General features: G+C 43.8%; 1 protein-coding gene and 1 long non-coding RNA gene across 3 annotated transcripts in view; one reads left to right on the top strand and one right to left on the bottom strand.

Annotated features, from left to right (window-relative positions):
• DNMBP (dynamin binding protein) overlaps positions 1-12,369 on the top strand; it is a 129,743-nt gene that overhangs the window by 50,110 nt on the left and 67,264 nt on the right. For both annotated transcript variants that reach the window (XM_030808576.1, XM_003255335.4), the window contains one exon: positions 2,266-4,257. In XM_030808576.1, coding sequence (XP_030664436.1) covers positions 2,266-4,257 — 1,992 coding nt within the window. The remainder of the gene's footprint in view (positions 1-2,265; positions 4,258-12,369) is intronic.
• The window catches only part of LOC115833746, a 32,636-nt gene continuing 20,737 nt past the window's right edge, over positions 471-12,369 (bottom strand). The window contains exons 3-5 of the long non-coding RNA XR_004029067.1: positions 3,639-3,797; positions 2,880-2,989; positions 471-2,682 (exon numbers count right to left, since the gene is read on the bottom strand). This is a non-coding gene — a long non-coding RNA (uncharacterized LOC115833746). The remainder of the gene's footprint in view (positions 2,683-2,879; positions 2,990-3,638; positions 3,798-12,369) is intronic.

Below are 12,369 nucleotides of genomic sequence, written 5' to 3' on the forward strand. Positions count from 1 at the left end.
CTGTCGCCCAGGCTGGAGTGCAGTAGCACAGCCATGGCTCACTGCAGCCTTGACTTCCCAGGTTCAAGTGACTCTCCCGCCTCAGCCTTCCAAGTATCTGGAACCACAGGTGGGCACCACCACACCTGGCTAATTATTGTATTTTTCCCAAAGAGCTTCTGTTTATGTGGGCTGTGTCTGTTGATATTTATCATATTAGCTATTACAACTGGGAATTTTTAAAACTTGTTTATCAATCTATTAAGAACCCATTACATATTAACATAAATAACATATTTTTATGAAAAATAAGTATAGCTTTCCAAACAAAAAAAACTAATGAGGAATGACATTGCTTTACATGTTTGTAAATATTTTTAATGTTTGACTTACTAAAAGAAAACCAGATTCTATTTGCATCTGTATTCAATCTGTTGCAATGTGTTGTTTTCATGGAATTATGTGAAGAAAATCCAGCCTTACACAAATATGCAATGGGAGACGGGAAAAGGTATTTTAATAGTCTTTTCAAATAATTGCAAATATTCATCGTTAACACTGCACCAAAATTCAACGATTGGTAATTTCTTATGAGTTAATTGCAGTGTGGGATCTGAAACTATGTTGGTGAACTTTCATAATATTACACTAAAATTCATTAATCTGTCTTGCTTTTGGAGTGTGAATCTTTTAGCCATGAATGATTTTATACCGGCATGCATTTGTCATTTGGGAAATATTGATTTAATTAGCTACTCAGTTATTCCAAATGTTGACCATTTCAACATACAATATGAAAAAATCATATTTGTTACTATCTCATCAGAAGAATCTTTAAGTATGGGAAAGCTGCCAAGCCTGTGGTAGTAGATACAAGTTTTCCAAAATTCTGATTTTCTCTTGGAAGTTGGAATTTTATCATTGGCAACAAATACTGTCATTTGTTCTCCTTGATGTTTCAGACTCACTTTCATTTTGGAGGAAACATCTGCCAGATATCTAAGTCTGAACAAACATAGTTGTCTGTTATTCATTCTTGCACATAAAATGGTGTTATGTGAAAATAAACAGATGGTTCAGGCATGTAACTCAGTTACTCGTGCTTCTCCTCAGCCAGTAAAAGTGCTTTATGTGTAATTCCTGTATTGTCACACAGAATATTACAAGAGAATTGTTCTTAAGGGTTGAGATTTAACACAATGCATAATTTGTATTGCTTCTTAACTGAAAATGGCTTTTTTAAAAACTGTGAGTACATGGTTATGAAGAATACGATGACCATACAGTGACTATTCGTGTAATTTGTGGCTACTGCCTTTGCTTATGAATTGCCAGCAATTTTTAATTAATTAATTATTTTTTTGAGATGGCGTCTTGCTCTGTTGCCCAAGCTGGAGTGCAGTGGTGTGATCTCAGCTCACTGCGACCTCTGCCTTCTGAGTTTAATTTCTGCCTCAGCCTCCCGAATAGCTGGGACTACAGGCACGTGCCACCATGCTCGGCTAATTTTTGTATTTTTAATAGAGACGGGGTTTCACCATGTTGACCAGGCTGTTCTCGAACTCCTGACCTCAAGTGATCCGCCTGCCTTGGCCTCCCAAAGTGCTCGGATTACAGGCATGAGCCATCGCGCCCAGCCATTTTATTTTTATTTTTGAAACAAGTGTTGCTCTGTCACCCAGACTGGAGCGTAGTGGTGAAATCACAGCTTACTGCAGCCTTGACCTCCTGGGTTCAAGCTATCCTCCCACCTCAGCCTCCTGAATAGCTGGGACTACAAGCATGAGCCACAATGCACAGCTAATTTTTAAATTTATTGTAGAGACAAGGTCTTAACATGTTGCCCAGGCTGGTTTTGAACTCCTGGTCTCAAGCGATCCTCCTGCCTTGGCTCCCCCAGAGTGCTCGGATTTCTGGTATAAGCCACCACACCGAGCTGGCCAGCAGTTTTAATCACCATTGCTTTTTCACAGAGATTACAAAAGTCAGCAGAGTAAAATATGTAGATAAAGTCTTAGTGTTATTATGAGAATGGTTTTGACCTCACAGATTCTCTGCTAGGATCTCGGAGACCCACCCCTATGGTTCCATGGATCACTCTGAAAACTACAGTTTCATAGAACTGCTCCAATTCAATAAATTGTCAAAATTGTTCATGCTCCTAAAGCTCTAGGTGTATTTCCTTGAATTTGGTAGCTGTTTAAAATGAGAGGTTGCACTATTAGTCGTGATAATGTTCTGCTGGGTGATGACTGAGGTCACCATCTCTGCTCCTCTTTTCTTTAGGTGACCTGGTGATTCTCGATGGCATTCCCACTGCAGGCTGGCTGCAGGGCCGAAGCTGCTGGGGCGCACGGGGCTTCTTCCCATCTTCGTGTGTCCGCGAGCTCTGCCTCTCCTCACAGAGCCGGCAGTGGCACTCCCAGAGCGCCCTGTTTCAGATTCCGGCATATTCCATGGGACAAGCCCGGGCCCTGATGGGGCTTTCTGCTCAGCTGGATGAAGAGCTGGACTTCAGGGAAGGGGATGTGATCACCATTATTGGAGTTCCTGAACCAGGCTGGTTTGAAGGGGAGTTAGAGGGCCGAAGAGGCATTTTTCCAGAAGGTTTTGTAGAGCTGTTGGGGCCCTTGAGGACTGTGGATGAGTCAGTAAGTTCTGGAAATCAAGATGACTGCATGGTTAATGGTGAAGTAGATACCCCTGTAGGAGAAGAAGAGATAGGGCCAGATGAGGATGAGGAGGAGCCAGGGACCTACGGGGTCGCCCTGTACAGATTCCAAGCCCTGGAGCCAAATGAGCTGGATTTCGAGGTCGGGGATAAAATCCGAATTCTGGCGACCTTGGAAGATGGCTGGCTGGAAGGATCCCTGAAGGGCAGGACAGGCATCTTTCCTTACCGGTTTGTGAAATTATGTCCTGACACACGGGTGGAGGAAACCATGGCTCTGCCCCAGGAAGGCAGCCTTGCCAGGATCCCGGAAACTTCTTTGGATTGTTTGGAGAACTCCTTAGGAGTAGAGGAACAAAGACACGAAACCAGTGACCATGAGACCGAGGAGCCTGACTGCATTATTTCTGAAGCACCCACTTCTCCCCTCGGTCATCTGACTTCAGAGTATGATGCAGACAGAAACTCTTATCATGACGAGGACACCACAGGAGGGCCCCCGAGAAGCCCAGGCGTGGAGTGGGAAATGCCTCTTGCCACAGACTCTCCCACCTCTGACCCTTCAGAGGTAGTCAATGGTACTTCCTCCCAACCTCAGGTCCCTTTTCATCCCAACTTGCAGAAAAGCCAGTATTATTCTACAGCGGGAGGAAGCCACCTGCACTCAGAACAGTACCCTGACCTTCTTCCCCTAGAAGCAAGGACTAGAGACTATGCCAGCTTACCTCCCAAAAGAATGTATTCCCAGCTAAAAACTCTTCAGAAGCCAGTGCTCCCTCTTTACAGGGGCTCTTCTGTTTCAGCTTCAAGAGTAGTCAAACCCAGCCAATCGAGTCCTCAGCTCCACAACCTAGCAAGTTATGCTAAAAAGCACCACATGTCCAGCGTTTACTCCGTCTCAGAGAGATTGGAGATGAAGCCTGGTCCGCAAGCCCAAGGGCTTGTTACGGAAGCAGCAACACATTCACAGGGAGACGGCAGCACTGACCTGGACTCGAAGCTGACACAACAGCTAATCGAGTTTGAGAAGAGCTTGGCAGCGCCCGGCACAGAGCCAGATAAAATTTTACGCCACTTTTCAATCATGGACTTTAACTCTGAGAAGGATATTGTCCGAGGTTCCTCAAAGTTAATCACCGAGCAGGAGCTGCCGGAAAGGAGAAAGGCCCTAAGGCCACCGCCACCTCGTCCCTATACTCCAGTATCCACTTCTCCCCATTTGCTGGTTGACCAGAACCTAAAACCTGCACCACCCTTGGTGGTGCGACCCTCTCGCCCAGCTCCCCTGCCTCCCTCAGCACAGCAGAGAACAAATGCGGTATCCCCCAAGCTCCTATCTCGACACCATCCTACCTGTGAGACCTTAGAAAAGGAGGGCCCCGGACATATGGGAAAGAGTCTGGACCAGACCTCCCCATGCCCCTTAGTGCTGGTGAGGATTGAGGAAATGGAGCAGGACTTGGATATGTACAGTAGAGCTCAAGAAGAGCTAAACCTCATGCTGGAGGAGAAGCAGGATGAATCATCAAGGGCAGAGACCCTCGAGGATCTCAAGTTCTGTGAAAGTAACATTGAAAGTTTGAATATGGAACTCCAGCAACTAAGAGGTAAGTGACGAGGAAATAATATATACTTGTTTCTTGACACTCACAAGTCCCAGAAACAGCCTACCCAGGCTTTTTAAGGATATGTTACCATCCTCGATGGACAAAAAATGATTTACATTTTCATTACCTAATTTCTTTTCTTTTTTTTTTTTTCTTTTTTTGAGACAGAGTCTCGCTCTGTTGCCCAGGCTGGAGTGCAGTGGCATGAACTTGGCTCACCGCCGCCTCCGCCTCCTGGGCTCAAGTGATTCTCCTGCCTCAGCCTCCCAAATGGCTGGGATTACAGACATGCGCCATCACCACACCTGGCTAATTTTTGTATTTTTAGTAGAGACAGGGTTTTGCCATGTTGCCAGGCTGGTCTTGAACTCCTGACCTCCGGTGATCCAAAGTGCTGGGATTACAGGCATGAGCCACCACGCCTGGCCTCTCTTTTTTTTTTGAGACAGAGCTTCGCTCTTGTTGCCCAGGCTGGAGTGCAATGACACGATCTTGGCTCACCACAACGTCTGCCTCCCAGGTTCAAGCAATTCTCCTGCCTCAGCCTCCTGAGTAGCTGGGTTTACAGGCATGCGCCACCATGCCTGGCTAATTTTGTATTTTTAGTAGAGATGGGAATTCTCCATGTTGGTCAGGCTGGTCTCGAACTCCTGACCTCAGGTGATCTGCCCGCCTCAACCTCCCAAAGTGCTGGGATTACAGGCGTGAGCCACCGCACCCAGCCTCACTACCTAATTTCTTATTTCATCACCCTAGATAGGCTGTCTTGAGCCTCTGACTCTGCTTTGAGCCTATGACTGCTGCAGCCTCCTGACTTCATTTGCTTCTCAGATAAAGAATCTTAAACCTTGCCGGGTGTGGTGGCTCACACCTGTGATCCCAGCACTTCGGAAGGCTGCAGTGGGTGGATTGCTTGAGCCCAGGAGTTTGAGACCAGCCTGGGCAACAGGGCCAAACCCTGCTTCTACAAAAAAATACAAAAAATAATTAGCCAGGCATGGTGGTATATCCCGGTAGTCCCAGCTACTTGGGAGGCTGAGGTGGGAGGATTGCTTGAACCTGGGAGGCAGAGGTTGCTGTGAGCAATGATCATGCCACTGCTCTCCAGCTTGGGCAACAGAGTGAGACCCTGTCTCAAAAAAAAAAAAAAAAAAACACTCATACCTCGGAGACACGTATCCCTCCGGGACATTTATGTCTCTTAATCCGCTATGGCATCCATAGCAGTGGTGCAGATGGGAAGTCCCTAAGTAGAACTTCCTTTAATCGGGCTCCACTAAGCACTAAAGACTTCCAGGTTAAGACTCATGAGAAAACTCCATCTTGTATCTTTGCTGTCCAGAGAGTAGATTTCTTTTTTTCCTTTTTTTTTTTTTTTTTTTTTTTTTTTTTTGAGACAGAGTCTTACTCTGTCACCCAGGCTGGAGTGTAGTGATGAGACCTTGGCTCACTGCAACCTGTGCCTCCCGGGTTCAAGTGATCTTATGCCTCAGCCTCCCAAATGGCTGGGATTACAGGTGCATGCCACCACGCCTGGCTAATTTTTCTATTTTTAGCAGAGATGGGGTTTTGCCACGTTGCCCAGGCTGGTCTCGAACTCCTGACCTCAAGTGATCCACCCACCTTGGCCTCCCAAAGTGCTGGGATACCATGTCTGGCCAAGGGAGTAGATTTTAATAATAGTAATAGCTAACATTTATTACCATATTAGTAAGCATGTGTTAGAATTTGCCTACAGGAAGAATGTTCACAGCTACCCTAAAGGTACAGTGATAATTGATATGGCTACTCTATAGATGAGGAAACTAAGACATAGATATTGAGTAGGCTCAAGCCTGTAATACCAGCACTTTGGGAGGCTGAGATAGGAGGATCGCTAGAGCCCAGGAGTTCAAGAGCAGCCTGGGCAACATAGACCCTGTCTCTAAAAAAAAAACCAAAAAAAATTTTAAATTAAATTTGAAAAGAGATTAAGTGATTTGCCAAGGGAGTTGGGATTTAAGCTTATGTTTCTAACAACTATAGTTCACCGCTTCCTACCTGGCACATTGAAAAATTCAAATTACTTCCCTTAATTTGGGAGTGATAAACCTCTGGAGACTTCATTCATATTCACCAGACTCACAGGAGAAAAAATTTATAAATAGGAAGAGTACAAGAGGGAGGCAACCAACAGCAATTGGTCTAGGGCCCAAGAACGTGAATGCATGTCACTTTTGGCTTGTGTACCAGAGACCTTTGAACTTACGTGTCATCAGGAAAGTCAATAATAGAAAGCAACCCAGGGGGTCTAGGAATAGCAGGATACTAATAAGAGATAAAAGCAGAATGGTGATCCAGAGATCCTGGATCAAGATGGCAGACTGAGCACACATAGCTACCTCCCTCCCTTTCTACTTTAGGTCTATAAAAGTGAATGGAAGTAATATAATAAAAAAATTCCAATAAAAAAGAGTATTATTGGAAATCAAGTAATCTTCTGAAAGATGGTATAGCAGAAAGAGAGGGAACCCTCTATTCAAAATATTCTCAGGAAAGGACTATTATGCATGTGGGCAGAGTTCTAAGGGAACTGCAGACTAAGAGATGCTGTGGTAGAAGGGGTCCTAGAGCACATTCAGTGTAATTGATTAGGGGATAGCTAGGGAGCCAGGTCGCTGGGTTGCTTGTACTGAATAGCAGGAGCATTTACCCTCAAGCTACAGCATGAAGTAGATGCTTAGACAAGTCCTCAAAAAGGTGTTCATTTAATATGAGTACCTGAGCTCTCAGGGGAATGCCAGATACCTTGATTTCAGAGTCCCTGAAAAAGAATTCTGAGGGAAACTTGGCTGGGTGTTACATTCCCAAAGCCCTAGCAAACTCCAGATTCTCCATCACTTTTTATACCTACAAGTTTCAAGATAAACCTGTAAACAATTCTTGCATTAGATACTGTATTAGTCCATTTTCACACTGCTGATAAAGACATACCAGAGACTGGGCAATTTACAAAATGAAGAGGTTTAATGGACTTAAAATTCCACATGGTTGTGGAGGCCTCACAATCATGGTGGAAGGCAAGGAGGAGCAAGTCACGTCTTACATGGATGGTAGCAGGCAAAGAGCGAGTTTGTGCAGGGAGACTCCCATTTTTCAAAACCATCAGATCTCGTGAGACTTAGTCTCACAAGAACAGCACAGGAAAGACCTGCCCCCATGATTCAATTATCTCCCACCGGCTCCCTCCCACAACACATAAGAATTCAAGATGAGATTGGAGTGGGGACACAGCCAAACCATATCATTCCGCCTGGACCCTCCCAAATCTCATGTCCTCACATTTCAAAATTAATCATGCCTTCCCAACAGTCCCCCAAAGTCTTAACTCATTTCAGCATTAACTCAAAAGTCCACAGTTCAACGTCTCATCTGAGACAAGGCAAGTCCCTTCTGCCTATGAGCTTGTAAAATCAAAAGCAAGTTAGTTACTTCCTAGAAACAATGGGGATACAGGCATTGGGTAAATACAGCCATTACAAATGGGAGAAATTGGCCAAAACAAAGGGGCTACAGGCCCCATGGAAGTCTGAAATCCAGTGGGGCAGTCAAATCTTAAAGCTCCAGCATGATCTCCTTTGACTCCATGTCTCACAACTAGGTCACACCGATGCAAGAGGTGGGTTCCCATGGTGTTGGGCAGCTCTGCCCCTGTGGCTCTGCAGGGTACAGCCTCCCTCCTGGCTGCCTTCACGGGCTGATGTTGAGTGTCTGCGGCTTTTCCAGGCACATGGTGCAAGCTGTTGGTGGATCTACCATTCTGGGGTCTGGAGGATTTTGGCCCTCTTCTCACAGCTCCACTAGGTGGTGCCCCAGTAGGGACTCTGTGTGGAGGCTCTGATCCCACATTTTCCTTCTGCACTGCCCCAGCAGAGGTTCTCCATAAGAGCCCTGCCCCTGCAGCAAACTTCTGCCTGGACATCCAGGCATTTCCATACATCCTTTGAAATCGAGGCAGAGGTTCCCAAACCTCAATTCTTGACTTCTGTGCACCCGCAGGCTCAACACCACGTGGAAGCTGCCAAGGCTTGGGGCTTGCACCCTCTGAAGCCATGGCCTGAGTTCTACATTGGCCCCTTTCAGCCATGGCTGGAGCAGCTGGAACACAGGGCACCAACTCCCTAGGCTGCACACAGCACGGTGACCCAGGAAACCATTCTTTCCTCCTAGGCCTCCGGGCCTGTGATGGGTGCAGTTGCTATGAAGACCTCTGACATGCCCTGGAGACATTTTCCCCATTGTCTTGGGGATTAACATTTGGCTGCTCTTACTTATGCAAGTTTCTGCAGCTGGTTTTTCCCTTCAGGAAATGGGATTTTCTTTTCTATCACATTGTCAGGCTGCAGATTTTTGGAACTTTTGTGCTCTGCATCCCTTATAAAACTGAATGCCTTTAACAGCACCCAAGTCACGTCTTGCATGCTTTGCTGCTTAGAAATTTTTTCTGCCAGATACCCTAAATCATCTCTCTCAAGTTCAAAGTTTCACAAATCTCTAGGGAAGGGGCAAAATGCTACCAGTCTCTTTGCTAAAACATAACAAGAGTCACTTTTGGTCCAGTTCCCAACAAGTTCCTCATCTCCTTCTGAGACCACCTCAGCCTGGATTTTATTGTCCATATCTTTATCAGCATTTTGGTCAAAGCCATTCAACAAGTCTCTAGGGAGTTCCAAACTTTTCCACATTTTCCTGTCTTCTTCTGAGCCCTCCAAATTGTTCCAGCCTCCGCCTGTTACCCAGTTCCAAAGTCAGTTCCACATTTCCGGGTATCTTTTCAGCAGTGCCCCACTTTACTGGTACCATTTTACTGTATTAGTCCATTTTCACACTGCTGATAAAGACATACCCAAGACTGGGCAATTTACAAAATAAAGAGGTTTAATAGACTTATAGTTCCATATGCTGGGGAGGCCTCACAATCATGGCGGAAGGCAAGGAGGAGCAAGTCACATCTTACGTGGATGGCAGCTGGCAAAGAGAGAGCTTGTGCGGGAAGACTCCCGTTTTTCAAAACATCTCTTGTGAGACTGATTCAGTCACAAGAACAGCACAGGAAAGACCTGCCCCCCATGATTCAATTACCTCCTACCAGGTCCATCCCACAACATGTAGGAATTCAAGATGGGATTTGGGTGGGGACACAGCTAAACCATATCAGATATATAGGTGGGAGAATAAAAGACTCCCAAATTTCAGGTAGCAGGAATTTCCCAATAATGGTACTTTTTAGAATTAATAGTGTTCATGGAAAATGTTATGTCTTCTGTGCTTAAGAACACTGCAGTGTTTTTATTTTTATTTTTTGTGTGTGCAGTGTTTTTAAATGGGTAAATGGACTGGTACTACATAAAACTGGTGTTCTTTTTTATTCACCCAGACCTTCATTTTCAGAATTAGTTTATTCAGCAAGTGTTCTGACTTTTTTAACAAATTGCAGTTTAGTACTGTGAAAGACTTAATGTGGGTGTAGTCTATTTCAGGAAGCCTTTGTAAAATTTGAATCCACCAAATACAGTATTGGGTATATTAATTTTGATTTGATTGATTTCTCAAAAGGTGTTTTGATAATATCTATTGCTAATATGATAAAATTACTTATTCCTTGCAGTAACAGCCAATTTCTCATAAGGTCATTTTTTTTCTGTCTTCATAAAAGGTGTATCCAACAATATAAGCTATCCCTCAAGAGGTGGAAATTAACCAGTTTGAGCACCAGGCATTACTCCTCTAATCTGGTTCTGTATAAGTTATAATTTTAAAATTTAAGGCCTAAGATTTAAAGAACTTTCAATACAGCATTTATCTAATTCTGATCAATATTATATTTAGTTGTTAATATGCTTACTGAGAAGACAGGTTTTATCTATTATTCAGTGTGTCATTTCCCACACACCTGGTATAATGTTCTATACATAGTAGGGACTCAACTACCTAATGAAGGGAGTTGAGTTTAACTGAATGGATTTGAATTGAATTGCCTGCTCTACCTCCCAGAGCTTTCAGAGATCTCCTACTTCTGTTGTTATTTTGAACTGGTCTACTTGGGACCTGGTAACTGTCAGTGCAGAGATGCCAGGCCCCTGGTCAGACCAGTGCTGTGCCAGACCCACAGTGAGGTTTTTAGTGTAGCTACTGCCTCTTCTGAAAACTCTGCATTTATTTATTTGTTTGTTTGTTTATTTATTTATTTATTTATTTTTGAGATGGAGTCTCACTCTCGTTGCCCAGACTGCAGTGCAATGGCGCGATCTCGGCTCACTGCAATTTCCGCCTCCCAGGTTCAAGTGATTCTTCTGCCTCAGCCTCCCGAGTAGCTGGGATTACAGGTGCCCACCACCACGCCTGGCTAATTTTTGTATTTTTAGTAGAGATGGGGTTTCACCATGTTGGCCAGCCTGGTCTCGAACTCCTGGCATCAAGTGATCCGCCTGCCTTGGCCTCCCAAAGTGCTGGGATTACAGATGTGAGCCATCATGCCTGGCCTTGGTTTTTATTTTCTTTCCATATGATAAGCATAGCTGTTTTATAGTCTATGTATGATTCCAAGATATTCAGTCTTAGTGGGACTGTTTTTGATGTCACGTGGGTTCTCATTCTTGTGGTCTAGGCTCTTTGTGTGTCTGGTTATCTTACTGTGTGCTGATCATAGTATTTGGAAAATCTTAAGACTTGAGGTGAAGACACCTGAACTCTAGAAGGAATTTGCATTTGTTTCTGTCAGTTGTTTGTAGTCAACTAATGTTTTCAAATTCCTGAAGGATAGTAATATTTGAGATTCAGGAGTAAGAAGTTGGAATTCCTAAATTATAACCTTGTATTTTAAAAAACTTTTACTTACTACACATTCTTGAATAGTAGTAGAGATCATAATCAAAGGTGACAAGTTTTCCTGTGTTAGTATTACACTAACATTTTCAGAGGTTTTATATTTGTGTATGATAAATGCACGGTTTGTTGTTGTGAGCCACAATGTTGTGATATGATTGTATATTTTAATAACATGTAAAAATATTCTCTACCTGATAATAGACTTTTTAAAGGACTTGTTTTTTGTAAGAGCTGTTTTAGATTAACAGCAACATTGAAAGGAAGGTACAGAGATTTCCCATATCCCGTGCCCCCACACATACATAGCTTCCCCATCATCAACATCGTAAAAACATTCTTAAATTTCATTTTTAAATAATTTTAGATTTATAGAAAGCTGCAAAAATAAGAGCTTCCATATACTTCGCTCAGCTTCTCCTAACCTTAATATCTTACACACCTATAGAAGATTTATAAAATCAGAAAATTAATGTGATAATATAAAACATTAAAAGAAGAACATTAGTACAAGATAAATGTCAAAAACCATTTAAAAATTGAAAGACCACAAATATTTAGTATTTTAAATTACTCTTAAAATAGAATTTTATTTTAACTTTTAAATGTTAGATTCAGGGAGTACATGTGCAGATTTGTTACAAGGGTATATTGCATAATGCTGAGATTTGGGCTTCAATTGATCCCATCACCTGTGTAAGAGAGCATAGTACCTAATAGGCAGCTTTTCAACCTTTGCCTCCCTCCCTCCCTCCATTGTCCTGTAGTCCTCAGTGTCTGTTGTTCCTATCTTTATGTCCATGTGTACCCAGTATGTAGCTCCCACTTGTAAATGAAAACGCGATATTTGGTTTTCTGCTTCAGCCTTAATTTTCTTAGGATGCAGGCCTCCAGCTGCAACCATGTTGCTGCAAAGGACATGATTTCATTCTATTTTGTGGCTACATACTATTTCATGGTGTATATATACCAGTTTTTTTTGAGACGGAGTCTTACTCTGTCGCCCAGGCTGGAGTGCAGTGGTGCAATCTTGGCTCACTGCAAGCTCCGCCTCCCGGGTTCCCGCCATTCTCCTGCCTCAGCCTCTCCGAGTAGCTGGGACTACAGGCGCCTGCCACCACGCCCGGCTAATTTTTTTGTATTTTTAGTAGAGACGGGGTTTCACCATGGTCTTGATCTCCTGACCTCGTGATCCGCCCGCCTCGGCCTCCCAAAGTGCTGGGATTACAAGCGTGAGCCACCGCGCCC

Source organism: Nomascus leucogenys, chromosome 3 (assembly GCF_006542625.1).
Source record: "Nomascus leucogenys isolate Asia chromosome 3, Asia_NLE_v1, whole genome shotgun sequence".
Classification (NCBI taxonomy): Eukaryota; Metazoa; Chordata; class Mammalia; order Primates; family Hylobatidae; genus Nomascus; species Nomascus leucogenys.